The following is a 17447-nucleotide window of genomic DNA, read 5'->3' on the forward strand; positions in this document are numbered from 1 at the left end:
TAAGCGTTTCGTTCATTCAATCATGAAACGCGACACGATCTGTCATTTATTTATAAACGACTAGTTTTACAAAAAGTCTTTTAAAAAGAGTTTTTATATGATGAACAATTAAGTGAGCCAGTCACAATAAAACGTAAAAAAAATCCCGATTCGAAAAATGTATATTTAATTTTATGACTATTTTTACAAAAAGTTTTTAAAAAAGAGTGTTTATATAATAAAAATAAGTCAGCCAGTAACAATATAACGAAACAAAAAAAATCCCGATCCGTCATTTATTTTTTATAAACGACTATTTTTTACCAAATTTATTTAAATTAATATATCATTTTAAAAAAGTCGGCTAGTCACAATAAATCACAAAAAAAAATCCGATCCGTCATTTATTTTTCATAAACAACTTTTTACCAAAGGTATTTAAAAAAGTTTTTATATAATAAAAACCGGCCAGTCACTAACACAAAACATTATAAACAATACTGGCTGGCCAGAAAACACTTAAAAAATAAACCAGTGTACTCATAATGTATTTTAACCGCATTATTAATTCTCTCAATTTAGTTTTAGATAATTTTATGTGACAGCTCATAATTGCGTTTGGTTAACTGACACGTTGAACGAGTCGGGCGTATCGAATTATTTTAATTAACATTGTTTACCTAATTAGGAATGAAACGTTATATTGTTTCTATGCTATAACTGGTTTCATAAAAAATACTTCTGTTCGTGAAGACTTACTAAATAGAAAGAAATGCCAAAAGGGATGAAACATAATTAAGAACACACAAAATATTTGCGTTAATTAATCGCATTTTGAGTTAAAAAATCAGTGACGCCTATTTGGGCCCTCAGATTTCTTTCTGTATCTGTTTTATGATCAGCCTTGCGATTCTGTAACTCACTTTTGGTACTCGCACAGCGGTTTTCGCAGCGGCAATAAACTACATACTGATAAACAATAAACTACAAGCTCCCTTCTTATCAGAATGGCAAATCGTAAAATGACTGCTTCACGACTGATTTGAGCGCGACCTCCGCTGCGAAAACCGCTGTGCGAGTTCGAAAAGTGAGTTACAGAATCGCAAGGCTGTTGTCAATCTAATAGGCAAGTGATCAGCCTCCAGTGCCTGACACACGCCGTCGACTTTTTGGGTCTAAGGCAAGCCGGTTTTCCTCACGATGTTTTCCTTCACCGTTCCAGCGAATGTTAAATGCGCACATAGAAAGAAAGTCCATTAGTGTATACACTGGTCTGCATTTTAAGTTAGGCTAGATCGTAATACTCATTTAATTACACATGTTTTCAAAATAATTAACCGCAGCCTGCTAAATATCGCATTAAACAATAGATCACGTATTGTACCTAAAAACTATTGTAGTATAATAGCCTTATGTGGTTTAAAACATTTCATTCGTAGAAAACATCTCCGTTATACATTTATCACGTATGGGCGATGTTAATTACGAAACGCAATAAATGATTGTAAATTGCATGGAATGATTGCAGTAGTGCGGGTTCATTACAATAACCTGGCATTTAATTGAATCCAAGAATGTTGCTGAGTGCGTTCAGTTTGATAGATCACTTACTATATGCGGTTAAACGGTGCGGTGTTTATCCTTTTAGGTAACGCGGTTTTTGTTACGTGATTGCGAATTAGGTGTTTACATGTATGTACACAACGTACATAGTAATAATAATAATAATAAATAGACAATTAAAACAAATTTGAATAGTTTGGGCCCTGTGGCGATTTAGCAATCGCTGTATTGCGATACTCATTCGTTGAACGAAAGAAGCAGCTCTGGGGTCACCGGTACTACGCAGACGACAATCTTAACCTTTAAATTCCAAAGCGATCAAAATCAAACTTGAAGGAAAATCATATTTCGGCCGTTTATTATTTTCCGCCTACTCTGCGGGGCCACTCCAGCTTTTGTCCGAGGTAGGTGACACACATGTACTTTTCAATATAATACCAAAGCCCATCCCATCCTCCAAAGGATCAAAGACATCCCATCCGGCCGCTTGCCATCTTTTAAATAGTTTTGTCATTAACGAAATAGAATTATATTAAAGTAGTACTAGATTTGTAACATCAAACGTTTAATACTCTCGTGTCTATGAAAATAAAATGCTTTTATATCTTTTTTTTTGTTTTTTTTTATTCTCTGATTTGTGATGTGTATATTTCTCGCACACTTATAATTGAAGAATTTCTCTGTGAGTAAATAAAACAGCCACGCGTTTTGCGGTTACAATTGTAGCGTGTCTCGAACGGTTTCGCGTTTAACCGCTTTAAAGTAACTTTTCCTTTAACACTAAAATTACACTATTTATTTTCCTACTTAAAATATTTCCAAGTAAACAACTTAATTGCACTTTTTGCTATGTAAGGATGTGAGTCACATGCGTGAATGATTCTCTTATAATCATAGTCGTTAGAATAACGTGCCGATCCATAATTGCAGTTTCATACCGAAATGGGCATAGCACGCCAACCAGTGCATTTAACGAAGACTAGTTTCTTTGAAAAAATCATTAAAATATGTGAGATAACACGCCGAGTGAAACGCGCATTAATTCTGTATCTGTGGTTCTAGTACACCACAGATTATGTAACTAATCAGGGGAAACGTCCTATATGACTTGCAGTTGCGAAACTGGGCCAAAGATGTTCAGAACTCTTTTTAATTAATAATTAATATTTTCTGTATCTGTGGTTCTAGTACACCACAGATACAGAATACTAATATTAATACGGAATACTACGGAAAACTAATTTTAACTCTTGAGGGAAAACGTCCTATTTGACTTACAGTTGCTAAGCGGGGCCAAAAATATCCAGAACTCTTTTTAATTAATAATTAATCTTTTGTGTATCTGTGGTTCCAATGCACAACAGATAACTAAATCAACTCTTTAGGCGAAACGTTCTATATGACTTGCGAAACTGGGCCAAAGAAGTCCAGAACTCTTTTTTATTAATAAACACTTATTTTCTGTATCTGTGGTTTTTGATTCGGAAATACAAATTTTATATTCATACGATACTCATTAATATACTATAGCTAATTAAAAATAAAAATATGAACCCATGGAAAGCCAGTTAGCGTGGGCGGTCGTTTGTTCGCTCCCCGTGGCTTACTAATTATTGCGAGTCGCGAGGCTCTGTCGTCTTTATTATTTTACGGACCGTGGCTTTACCATGGTTGACAGGGTATAAATTGTATGAAAAAATATTTTCTTCCACACCACTGGAAGAATTATCACACCTAGTATTTATACAATACAAACCCATGATATAAGGATTGATTCTTAAACTTCCCGCCATCTGTTGACGTATATTTTGCATAATAAGATAAAAACCCACAGAGCTTGTTTGCTATTTGACATCTGACGTGTGACATTGACATTTAATAATGACATTTAACTGCTAATATCAGATTACGTATACTTTTTAAAAGACGAAAACTCTAAAAGCTTGTAGTCAATATTTGATATCTTACGTATGACATTAATAATAATAATAATAATGACAGGTGAAGGTCGTCATGTAAGTAAAATCTCTGTAATAATTCGTTTAAAATTGACATTTCGTATCACAGATACTACGCATTTCTATTTTCTATATATACCATGCCTGAAGCTGAACACCATGTATACAATATTAACGATCCGCCATTAATATAGTCCAATTAATTTTATTGTCGCGACGTCGGTTTCAATAACTGCGGGTACCGCGCAAGTGATCGATGAGTTATGTCCACTTAGTTACCCCTTCAATTGGATCCTTGATTGGTTTGACGTGCACACCATTATTATGAGGATGGTCGATAAATTGGAACTGATTGTTTACTGACGGCGTATTTATTTTGTACATTATTCTACGCACGTTATACGTACGGTTATGGAATAGTGAGTAGTAGTTATTGGTCGGATAAGGCATTGCTTAAATCAGATTTGAATTATATAAAGATTGGTGTCATTTTTAAATATTCCTTATACTAGAAATGATGTATAATCTTGAAAATCTAATTCGAATTATAAATGGTAAATCGAGTACTGGCGATATAGAATACAATAAAAAACAAATTAAAACCAAAAAGTTTGTATAGTTTTTGCTCGGAAGCGCGTCATTTCGTTTCTCAATGACGTATTCTAATCTGTGTTAATATTTGGCTTGCTAAATTTTGGCGCCAATCAATATTCATATTATCACATTTAATTCTTATGAATTATTAAATTCATTATAGAAATTGGTTGTATAAACTACTTTAATATTTACAATACATTATGTAAATCAGTATTTTAAGTGATGTTGAGTTTACCTAATAAGTAAATAAATATAGTTTATTAATAGCAAAATTGTTCATTCTATTTTAAAAATATTTCAACAAGCGGATCTTGAAGTGTTTTGTGTGCGTTTACTTTGAAGTTGTTTTAAATGAATGGCTAATTCGAATTATAATTCGATATAATACATGATAAAAAAAACAAGTTATTACCAAGGAGATTTTAAATAAGTTTTTTCTAGGAAGCGCGCCATTTTGTTTGACATTAACGTGTTCTAATCTGTGCAAATTTTTAATTGCGCATCTTTGCCGCCAATCAATATTAACATTATCACTTTTAACTCTTATCCATTATTAAATTCCATCCTAATTTTAGAAATTAGTCAAACTATATAATACTGTGTAAATTAATGGAGTAAGTGATTTTTTTTATGTAATAGGAGACAAACGGGCAGGAAGCTCAACTGATGTTAAGTGATACTGTCGCCCATGGACACTCTCAATGCCAGAGGGCTCGCGAGTGCGTTGCCGGCCTTTTAAGAATTGGTACGCTCTTTTCTTGAAGGACCCTAAGTCGAATTGGTTCGGAAATACTTCTGTGGGCAGCTGGTTCCACATAGTGATGCATCTGTTTTGTTGAAGTGTGTTGTTTTCCCTAAAATTTGATGTCCAATTGTAAGTAAATCGTAGGCTATGAAAGGTCGTTTCACATTTTCATTATACTATAGTGAAAATAAAAGCAAATCCCTACTAATTTAACGCTTACGTTACGGTAGGTTAATAAATATATATGTTCGTTATATTCTCAACACGACGCAAGCTATTTAAAATAATGAAGAAATTGCACATCATAATTCTTATCTAATTGCAAGTTTCTTATTAATTTAGCTGTCTACGGTGTGCATTCTATTTCGCTACACAGTGAGATTATAATTGCTCATAATATCTCATTATTGCATTTATGTGAGCACAAATGTTTTATGTTGGATAATTGATGCAATTAATACGAGCGGACGCGGTCATGACGCGATGACGTCATCAACATGTTTTATGGCCGAGAAAGACAAGAGTATCAATTTTAACAATCTATTAAAAATAATCTACAGTAATGTTTGTTATACACGCCTTACAACTGGAATAAAGTGCAGGCCTCATTGCCGGCACCCACCCCAGGAAAAAGAAACGTGGGAAGACCACAAAAGCGATGGGCGGAGACATAGTTCAGATTTCTGGGGAGAATTAGATGAAGGAAGCTAAGAACAGATCCTAATGGAAAGTTCAGAAGGAGGTCTTTACCCAAAAGGGAAAAAACTGAAATAAATTTAATTAAAAAAAATATGTGTAATAAAAGTGAATCACGATTGTGATGCGATAGATTTATCATTTTTAAGTGACAACTGAACAAATAAATAACTAAAATTTAAAAATGATGCTTAGCTATTTCTCAAACTTGTCAAATGCTCTGTCAATTAACTTTGACGTAACAAATATTGAAAACATACCATATTACAAAAAAACTAAATGTTTAATCTAAAGGACAGAAGTATGGTCATATAAATAACATACACTAATGTTCACTGCCCCTTGGCGGCGGAGATGCGCCTAGTAATAAAAAACTTTAGAGGTGTCAAGGGACACCCGGATGGAACGAAATTCCTTTCGATTAATTTATATGTTAATTGGTATCATAACAGTATGATAGATTTTCTCGACACCAATCTTACGACGAAAAAAAAAGCCAACATCACGAGGTGTTGTTCCCAGGCGGTCACCCATCCTAGTACTGACCTCGCCCGACGTTGCTTAACTTCGGTGATCGGACGAGAACCGGTGTATTACAATAGCAAATAGCAAAAAAGTGTCGCGAGAACTTTTCGTAAGAATTTTTTCCGTCTAGCCCCCTTTCACAACGCGCGATAAGGAACTTCGTTCCAATAATAATAATTTATTTCACCCATATAACATTTACTTTTAAGTAATAACTCCATAATCTCAAAATTTTGGTTTACAAGCGCCCCCCTAGGCACGATATTAGAGAATAAGTATAATGAAAAACAACAAACAAATTTGTAAAAATACTCAAATGACGCTAAGAACATAAAAAACACTAATTAAAACTATTTTTTTAATTGCTTAATTCTTCTTAATTATTAACAAACTAAGAGTAGAACGCAAAAAGACACTACGGGGTTTGGTGCCTGAAGGTGAACCACAGATCCTTTTACTAAACTAGAGTTAAGAAAAATACAACCAATACAAAAACGAAACGAAAACATAAACCATAGAGAGCTGTTTTATAAAATATACATAATTCTATAAATAAATTAAAATAAATAATAAATAAATATGATTGGACATTCACACCAATTGACCTAGTCCCATGCTAAGCTGGTGAAGCTTGTGTTATGGGTACTAGGCAACGGATATACATACATATTATAGATAGATAGACATATAAATACATTTTTAAACACAACACCAAATGCTCATCACATCGATGTTTGTCTCAGCCGCGGATCGAACCCGGGACCCATGGATTCGCAGTCATGGGTACTAACCACTAGACCAATGAGCTGTCAAAAATGAGACGATAATAAGTTAATTTTCTTCCAGGTCAACAAGACGAAAACAAATATGGACTCAGCAGTGTCGTGGGCAACACTGGCGGTGCCAGACTCTGTGCCCAATGCGGGAAGGTCATCACTGAACGATTCCTTTTAAAAGCCATGGAGAGGTTTTGGCACGAAGACTGTCTCAAATGTGGATGCTGCGACTGTCGTCTTGGCGAAGTGGGCTCCAAGTTGTATTATAAAGCTGATCTCATGCTGTGCAAAAGAGATTATCTTAGGTATGTACCTAATAGACAAATGTGGTGCTAATCCACTCCCTTACGGAACGTCTACCTCTACCGATCTACCAGCCTGTCTCTTGTCTTGGATGGCCATCATTATTAGCTGATCCCGCAAGATTAATTAATTTAGTTCTGTCAGTACATTTGCACCTTAACTTCTCGTCACCTTAAATCTAAACATACATAGGTACTGTGCAATATAAGGTATGGGTAGACCCAATTATTAAATATATATTTCTATGGCTTCACATATTAATAAAAAAATATCCTTTTTATTGAAGAATTCATGGCCTGGTAACTAATTCTTTATAATCAAACCAAAAACAATAGAAGCCAGACTTCGCTTTGACAAGAAGAAAATGTCTGAATACGATTATGTCAACATGGCTTGGCCGCAACTCGGCTAAGTGTCAACTCAGAATCTAATCTCATGGCGTCAATTGTATAAATCCGGGTCTAGTAGCTTACGACATATTTTTATTACAGGTTATTCGGTGCCACGGGCAATTGTGTGGCGTGCAATAAAGTAATTCCCGCCTTTGAAATGGTTATGCGAGCAAAGAGTTTCGTTTACCATTTAGAGTGTTTCGCCTGTCAACAGTGCAATCACAGGTATGTCTTTCTAAACTCCTTACGACTTACAATAATTGCTCTACAACTTTGTGTTGCAAGTAATTAACAATAATCTTAATATTTATAAATTACGTGTCACGTTGTTTGTCCGCGATGGACTCCTAAACTACCGAACCGATATCAATCAAATTTGCACACCCTGTGTAGTTTGATCCTACTTAAAAGATAGGATAGCTTACATCTCAATTTATACACGTAATATTATTTTAATGCAAATTATTTGATAGTCACAATTCTAACAGATGGCGCTGTGTTGAAAGTACCAACGTTTCACATAAGCTACAATTTAATGGCATTACCACCAAAAAGGCATGGTGGTCGCCATGACTGGTGTTCTCCTACCGTTTCCCTTGAATAGTTTACTACTATGTAATATAACAAAAACCTTAGCCACAGCAACGCATGGCCGGTCTGCTAGTTTATGTATATAAACTCTTATACTTATAAGGAAATTTTTGTTCTTCATGGATTTCAATGAATTAAATGAAATTTACGTAATATTTAAAATTGTGTAAATTACGCGTTTTGGTAATATATTATTACATATTGATGAATTTAAAATCGATGTACACAGCCAAACAATAAGAAGTGGTCGGCACTAAAGAATGTCTTAAGTTTTTCTTAATTATATAAAAAAAAAATACACGATTATAAGTATTACAGTACAGCAGACAATTAAATTTAACTGATCGTAAATTTCCTCAGGTAAACTTTTTTTAAAAAGGAGTTTACATATATCCTAAAAATCGGTTGTCTGTAAAGTCGGTTTACTGACGATAATTGAACGTGACAACGTCATAAAAAAATATTGATGGGATTGGCTGCATTTTTCAAAAAAAAAAAAAATTTATGCTTGATAGGTATTTTGTATGGATATAGAGAAGGAGGTAAATGGAAATCACAATTGAATTGATCAAGTTACATTTATTTGTACGCATAAATACAATTATGTCAATTTTAAATGGAACGCCTCAGAGTGAGGTAACGCCGCATGAGTCATGTTTTTTCGTGCGTGCAGCCGGCTCCATCGAATTATAAGACGTTGTCACGTCAAAAAACTTATATACATATGTATCGGGTGTTTTTTTTAGAGGTATAGAACTTTAAATTGCAATAAAACAACGATGGATTATTGGACTGACATGATTTTTTTTTATTTGAAAGATAATCTTGTGGCAATACATTTTAAATATGATTTCTGGCATATGACTGCCACGGCTGGCTCGGATATAGTCCAATCTGGACGTCCAATTTTCGATGACTTTTTTCAACATTTGTGGCCGTATATCGGCAATAACACGGCGAATGTTGTCTTCCAAATGGTCAAGCGTTTGTGGCTTATCCGCATAGACCAATGACTTTACATAGCCCCACAGAAAATAATCTAGCGGTGTTAAATCACAAGATCTTGAAGGCCAATTCACAGGTCAAAAACGTGGAATAAGGCGGTGTCTTTCAGTAAATCGATTGTGGCACGAGCTGTGTGACATGTTGCGCCGTCTTGTTAAAACCACAGCTCTTGGACATCATGATTGTTTAATTCAGGAATGAAAAAGTTAGTAATCATGTCTCTATACCGATCACCATTGACTGTAACGTTCTGGCCATTATCGTTTTTGAAGAAGTATGGACCAATGCTGCCACCAGCCCATAAAGCGCACCAAACAGTCAGTTTTTCTGGATGTAACGGTGTTTCGACATACACTTGAGGATTAGCTTCACTCCAAATGCGGCAGTTTTGTTTGTTGATGTAGCCATTTAAGCAGAAGTGTGCTTCATCGCTAAACAAAATCGGGAACAACGGACGGGAAAATTGGACGTCCAGATTGGACTATATCCGAGCCAGCCGTGACAGTCATATGCCAGAAATCATATTTAAAATGTATTGCCACAAGATTATCTTTCAAATAAAAAAAAATCATGTCAGTCCAATAATCCATCGTTGTTTTATTGCAATTTAAAGTTCTATACCTCTAAAAAAAACACCCGATATATATTATATTTATAATCAAAAGCACATAAACATTTATATATGTTACGCAATTCCAAGTATTGTGAATTAGTTGTAACCGCGAACCTAGTTTTTCCATCTCCAATAATTTTAACGTTATTCAGGTTCTGCGTGGGTGACAGATTTTACTTATGCGACAACAAAATACTGTGCGAGTATGATTACGAGGAGAGACTGGTTTTTGCCAGTATGGCGGCTAATCCCACTGGCTTAGCTCACATCCGGAGGCAAGTCAGCGGCCTACAGGTGATACAAGATTATACTACCATATATTATATTAATAGCACTAAACAGTCGGAGATTATGTCGTTAGATTAGAATTTATTATGTAGCGTCATTAACTAGTAACTTTTTTAAGTTAAAAGTAATTTATAGCGTGCGACTCTTATCCTTGAGGGCGTAGGTTCGATTCCCGGTTGTGCACCAATGGACTTTCTATGTGCGCAATTAACATTCGCTGGAACGGTGAAGAAAAACATCGTGAGGAAAACTTGTCTTAGACCCAAAAAATCGTGTGTGTCAGGTATAGGAGGCTGATCACCTACTTGCCTATTTGATTGACAAATGATAGCATCACTTTTTTTTTTATTTTATTTAAGTGGTGTGAATGTGAAGTAACCGATCTCTTTGGATTCATAATCGAACCTTAGCGCTAATAGAGAGACGGAAATTAGAGACATTATACTCGATAAGTCTTGAATTAATATATTTATATACGGTATGAAGATCCTACTCCTACTAAATTGAGTCCATAACCCCACTAATAGGGCTCCATTAGATCAAAACTTCAAGAAATATATTATTCAGCTAACATACTGTCGTTTCCCATGATTGGACCACCTGTTATGTTCCGAACAATTAGTTTTCCCTGACGTGTACCAATGTTCTTTGTTACGTAATGATTAATATTGCAAATTTAATAGCCAATAACTAACGCTATTAACTGAGAATGAACGGTTAAAATATATGCATATTTATCGATTTAATACGCAGTTATTACGCGGCAATTTACGTATAAGTTTACGCGACTAAAGCCCGTCACAGACTTAGCTATAATATATATTAATAAACCGTACTATAATATATATTATAGCAAGCTACCACACACTGAGAAATATATATTTAGCCTTCATTTAATTGATGGTCGTCCTAGTGTTCGCACGTATTTTGTAATTAAGGGTGTTCTTATTTCAAAATACTAACAGTAATTATGAATTCAACAAGTACATTGTTAATGGACTTAATAGACAGTTCTTCAGAAGACGATTCCGCCGCTGCTTTCGATATGTTAGTTGCCCGGTCAGGCACAAAAACTAGAACCAAAGGGATCGAATCACATATAAGAAATAAACAAACTCGTGGCGAATTTAATTTGTATCGCGAGTTAGCCTCAAAAAAATTTGCCCAATATTTTAGAAGTTCAAGATCGTCATTTCTAGAGCTACATGAATTGATAAAAAATGACATAAAAAAGAAAAATACGATTTTGCGCAAAAGTATTAGTTCTGAAGAACGTCTGGCTGTGTGTTTAAGGTAAGAAGAAAATTAATACAACACAGAAGGTATAAATCTTTTATTTTCGAGGCAAAGCGGAAAAGTGTGCGGGGATCGAAACACGCTGTACATTCAAAATATGTCGGAATATGTCTTGCTATACCATAATATATAGTAATATGCAATATCGCTTGGTGACGTCACAGAAATATATATTATAGCTGAGTGTGCGGTCACGCGAAAATTAGTATAGAAAATATATAGTAATAAAAAAATATTAATATATATTATAGCTAAGTCTGTGACGGGCTTAAATCTTCGCAAATAAACGGGAAAATAGGTCCGCGAAGTAAATAACGCAAGGACAGTGGGAGATTCTATCTACTTTATTATGTTTCTTTTGTGATCATTAATCTTTCTCGTACGAACGCTTGTCGGAATGTGAATGTGGGGGAATCTATTTCATTTTATGAGCTGGAGGGGGCTCATTCAGCCGCATGACACTTCTAATCGACTTTTTGATTGCGCTCACCATCCACATATACAATTGTGCAATATTGGATTGTATATTGTATAGTGTCTGAGGTATATTATCTTCTGCAATTGTTCAATTAAATAGATAATTATTCACTATACAAAATTTGTAAGGCACTTTAGTTAAGGTACTAAAAATGTCGGGTAAAAAACCTCGGAAGAGAAGTGCTAGAGATATTTTTAACAAAAAGGATTGTGTGGTTTTATGAAACCACTGTAAAAGTGAAACTTTTTTCACATTATAGATATTTAACTAAAAAATTTTGGAATAATATTCCATTAAGGGTATTAAAATCGCTTTATCAATCTTAATTTTATACTTGGATAATTGGAATGATAATGGGAAATAATAAAAATAGACTAAGTTTCCAACTAATATTTTTATTGAACTCTGTGTCTTAGAAAGTACGACTTATTACTTAGTTAAGTATTACGTATAATACTTAACAATTATTTAGATTATATACACATATTAAATAATAGTCTATAGACTACACGGTCAGCTGCTGCGAACTATAGGCGCCGCCATATTGGCCTTGGCTGCTATGACAAGCGCCTTTCACTTTATCCCTACTCCGCGGCCGACCGTCACGCGACATGCAACACACAGACGAAAAAGTTTGAGACGATGTAATAAAAGTTTCACTTTAAAATATTGCATTGTCTATTTTATTGCTGTTTACAAATATCTTGCTTTAAAAGATTAGGAATATACCGGACTTAATACAATTAAAAAAAAAACCAATACAACCTTTTAGTTTCGGGCCTCAGATTTTTGTATCGTTTGTTGTTTTCTAATAGGCTTTTTGACGTCGTCGAATTTTTGGGTCTGAGTTTCCTCACGATGTTATCTTCACCGAGCGAATGTTAATTGCGTACATAGTAAGTTTATTGTACTGAAGTACGAACCTACGGCTTTAGCAATGAGACTTGCCGAAGACACGCTGAAGCCACTAGGCTCTATAGTGATTATTATAATGTTAAATAATTTAACATAAAATTACGTAAATATGATTTTATAAAACGAGATAGACAACACATTTTAATACTAATTTTTAAAACGACTTAAAAGCCCGAATGTGTTAACAATTCGACCCGAATTTTATTAAATTTGAGTTTTTGATTTTATAAATACTTAAAATGTTTCAATTAAAACTCAAAATGAATTTATTTGAATTTTATTTAATTATTTTTTAGTCACCGAGCGGAGGATACGTAGGTGGCGCGGCATGCGCAGGAAATCCCGCGGCGTTGGTGGAAAAGGATAACGGGGGCTGCGCGGGCGCAGACGACGCGTCGAGCGGGTACGGAAGCCCGCCAGACCCCGATGTGTGTGATGCGGCGCGATGACCGTCAATGCCGCGCCGACATCTTGCCTCGGTAAGACAATTATTTATTCATCTACAGTATATGTTACAAGCTATCTATTCTAAAATACATGGCAATTATGGTAAGCATAAATATTACAAAAAAATTAAATATTTATTTCTTTTACTAGTAAAGAAATTAGCTGATCATTAAATAGGCTCTTAACAATGTCTATTAAAGATCAGCCGAATCACTAATTTTTTATACAATATTTATTATATTTATATAAAATAGATATAGGCCGGGAGAGATTGACACAAAATAGTGGGTCATTTGTACCAGTATGGCGGTTCTTCAGGGGTCTTATTACGCAATGAAAAAAAGAAAAATGATAGCGCCGGTACCGGCGGCCCAATCGCGTGGGCGTTAGTCGAACTCGTCGGATTAATTAGGGTGTCAAACTATTTGTTCCACAAAAATTCTAGTATTTTCCGATAGTCCATCAAAAAAATAAGAGGCGGCAGTGTCATGCCATTGGTCCACTTGTAATTACTGAATAAATTCAAAACTAAGTAAACGTATTAATATTATTATTATAAACTAGCTGGCCTGGCGAACATCGTACCGCCTAACAGTCGATTCTTTATTTTTTTTAAATGCTTATTCTGCTATTCGGGACACCGGTCTAGCTAGTAAGATAAAAAAAAGAAAGTTGATAATACAACAAATACATTATGTCAAAAAATAAAAATTTACCTTCCCGGAACCCCTCCACTAACACTTGAACTTTATGGTATGGTATTAAAGTTCAAATTGCCTTTAAATATTATTATGAATATTTTGTATGGGAATATAGAAGTGTTGTTTTTAGACTTTTTCACTCAATTTTTTTTTAATTTTTCTCTCCGTAAGAACCATCCTCGTACTTCAAGGAATATTATAAAAAAATAATCAGACAAATCGGTCAAGCCGTTTTCATGTTATGTCGTGACAACGGAAAACGGGTTTTTTTTTATATATATAGAAGTATTAATCAATAAAGGTTTTCATAAATATGACGATTATTTAAATGATCCTAATCATTCGGATTGAAATGCTCCAGTTCATACAATTTGTTTGACTCAAAACTTAGCGATTAAAAAGAGTGGCGGAGAGTTTCTTGCTAGTTCTTCTTACCCGCTCTACGCCCTTGACTTGCGAACTTAACATCTTTTTTGTTGACGTTCATAAGTGTACCTGGTTACCTATATTAGTAAAGTTATTTTAAGTTTTAATCGCTATTTTTAACAAGAAGTCATGTGTAAACATTTTTATATTAAGTTAAGGTTGCTATTGAATACAGACAATTAACTTCATCAGAGGGCTTCAGAAACTAAATATATTTTTCTTTACAGGTAAAACCGCACTGAGAGGTAGCAGGGCGGCGCATAAACGATATTCAAAGGAAATCATTACAATTATAATTAATTTATTAAATATCTCACAGCTTTACATTTATTTAGTAGTTCATATTTAAATTAAAAACAGTTCTTAAGCCACGCTCAAACCTGCTCAGTTATTTTATTCAATAATTCTGCGTCGGAATCGGAATTATTCCGGGGCTGATTCCAACCTATTGAATATACTGTATTTGAATCGGGACGATTTCGGGGCTAATTCCGACCTATTGATAATACTGCGTTAGGATCGGAATGATTCCGGGGTTGATTCCGACCTATTGAAAATACTGTATTTCAATCGGAATGATTTCGGGGCTGATTCCGACCCATTGATAATACTGCGTTGGAATCGGAATGATTCCGGCCCAATTAAGAATACTGCGTTTGAATCGGAATTATTCCGGGGTTGATTTCGACCCACTGAAAATAAAGCGTTTGAATCGAATGATTATTCCAATAGTGAGTAACGTAATTCCAATTCAGACATCAGCGTTATGTTGAATGTAGAAGTGGTTGTTCAAAAACGTCATTGGAATCGCCTCAGTGGTAATTCGTATATTGAGTCAATAATTGGGAATAGCCCTGCTGGTAAGTTCCTGATAACTGCTAAATGCAGGATTTTTTTTACGGCTGAACATAAATCTATGTAATCTAACTGTTTTTAATTTACATATTTAGAAATTGACATTTCAAAGTAGTACTGAGATGATGAAGATGGCCACGGTAAGAACCGGCTTGCAAAAAGCTTAGTGTTTCACCAACATGCATTAAAAGCATCGCAGAGGTACTGTCAGCAACGGCAATTTTACATTAAAACACGATTTAATTTTTTTACTACCAAAAATATCTTATAAGCAGGTAAAAATGTATATATGGCCAAAAAATAACATATTTGTTCACCTGACATCTTTTATTTATTTATTAAAGTATATATAATGCATTTTATATATCAATATATGTATATATATATATAATGCATCTTACAGAAATCGAATCATAAAGTAATATTTTTGTTATTATAACTCGGGTTTACACTAAAATTGTAACCATGATAACGAGCACGGTACTTGTCTTTGAAATAAGTATCGTTGTTCCACGTTACAAAAAAGTTTTAATAACAAAAAGGTTACATAAGAATGCCTTTGCTGATAGTACAACGAGCCATGAATGGCGGCCACTTTACAAAGTGTCCGGGATGAGACGCGATAACGTTGTCAGAACACGATATTTCCATTATGTATACGATTTGAGTCCAAGAAGCTTCGTGTGGGACGGCCTAGTGCTAATTGTATTTTAGGCCCGTGTCCACAGACTCCACTGTCATAGATTGTCTTTTGTTTTGTTTTATAAAATAGGTTTTATATAAGTTTCATACAACGAGTCAGGTCCACATGTAATTGATAAAATCGATCTCATTGTTATGAAATTATTCTGTTCTATTCAAAGTTAGTGGTAGCGCTATAAAAATTCGAAATTCAAAAAAATACTTGTTCAACAACAACCGACCACTTTGTTTTTTAATTTATGAACGCTGTGGATTGGTCGAAAACTTGCAACGTGAGATGTTCGAATTATGAAATTAGTTCGAATTATGAAATTAGTTCGAATTTTAAAATTAATAGAATTTGCACACGCACAGTGCATGTAGTGAATGCCATTGACTTTGAAAAGCACACATCGTTGTTATCATACAAGGTATGAACTTTGATTATTTTGTTTCGATATGAATTGGTTTGTAGATATGTTGTTTTTGCCAAAGATGATCCTTGCTAGGATTTTTATCTTGATTAAAGATTATTTTGTAACCTGAATAGGTTAACGTGGTGCAATGGTCGTAGTTGTATAATATTAATTTAGAATGTACAATATTATAAATAAGATTATGTTTTGTTTACGCCATCGCTTTAGTAATGTCCACACGCCCTCTGAATAGCGAGCTGAATTTAGAGTAAAATTATAATTAAATGTACGTACATTTATACACCAGATCAAATAATTTAATATCGAACTCATAGTACTGTAGTATGCTTCACGATATATGTCAAAAGAAGAGCTTCTGTCTTTTGAATTTTGAAAGAGTGTATGTTAGAGCAGTGTTTCCCAAGGTGGGGCAAACCTATTATTTAAGGTTCTTTTATTAAAAAGTTATGTATGTTATGTACGAGAGGAGTCCAAATACCAACTCTTTTGCTTAGTTTCTGGTAGAATTTCTTTTGTCAAAGTCGAAAATGTAGAAATCTTTCGTTGCTTTGGGCTGGTTAAACATTTCTAAGGATCATTAAAATTTAATACATTTTCTAGTTTGACAATTGACACATTACATATTTTGACATTTGATTTAATAAACTAACAGCCTCTATTCAGCGTACGTGTGGTATAATAAAATGTTATAACTGACAGCTATGTCATGTATTATAGATAATAGTTAATGTAAATCTTCAAAAGTGCAATTCGTACGTTAAAAGGGGCTCTACTTGGCACTTGAAATTAAGTGCACTTTTGAAGATTTAAATACAAATGAGGACTAGGGCTTGATGATATGAATTGAGAAGTCATTTTAAAAGGAACAATCTATATTGGGACTTTTTGTAATTTTAGAATTATGGTGAAAGAATTGAAAAGAAGATTGTTAACAAAGAGAGTGGAGCTAAAATTGAATCAATGGGGCGTTTTTTTTAATCGAATCTCGCTGTTGGTTTTACGAACCTTGACAGCTCAATCACAGATATGCGACACACTCGACCTATAACAGGGAAAAGCGCCATCTAGTATCAATTTTAGTTCATATTCTCATTAATTCTAGAATTGTCTTAAAATTATAGATTTAATCGTGCCTTCTCAATTCATACAATCATAAATTTTGGGAAATCTCAATGTACTG

The 17447-nt window shown here is 34.2% G+C and overlaps 1 protein-coding gene across 1 annotated transcript in view; it reads left to right on the forward strand.

Moving 5' to 3' along the window:
• The window catches only part of LOC125061617 (LIM domain only protein 3-like), a 75186-nt gene extending 57947 nt beyond the window's left edge, over positions 1–17239 (forward strand). The window contains exons 3-7 of the mRNA XM_047667124.1: positions 6910–7144; positions 7634–7759; positions 9896–10037; positions 13017–13199; positions 14522–17239. Of these exons, the coding sequence (XP_047523080.1) occupies positions 6910–7144; positions 7634–7759; positions 9896–10037; positions 13017–13169 (656 nt within the window). The 3' untranslated portion in view covers positions 13170–13199; positions 14522–17239. The remainder of the gene's footprint in view (positions 1–6909; positions 7145–7633; positions 7760–9895; positions 10038–13016; positions 13200–14521) is intronic.
• The last annotated feature ends 208 nt before the right edge of the window (positions 17240–17447 follow it).

The sequence above is a fragment of the Pieris napi genome, chromosome 23, assembly GCF_905475465.1.
Source record: "Pieris napi chromosome 23, ilPieNapi1.2, whole genome shotgun sequence".
NCBI lineage: Eukaryota > Metazoa > Arthropoda > Insecta > Lepidoptera > Pieridae > Pieris > Pieris napi.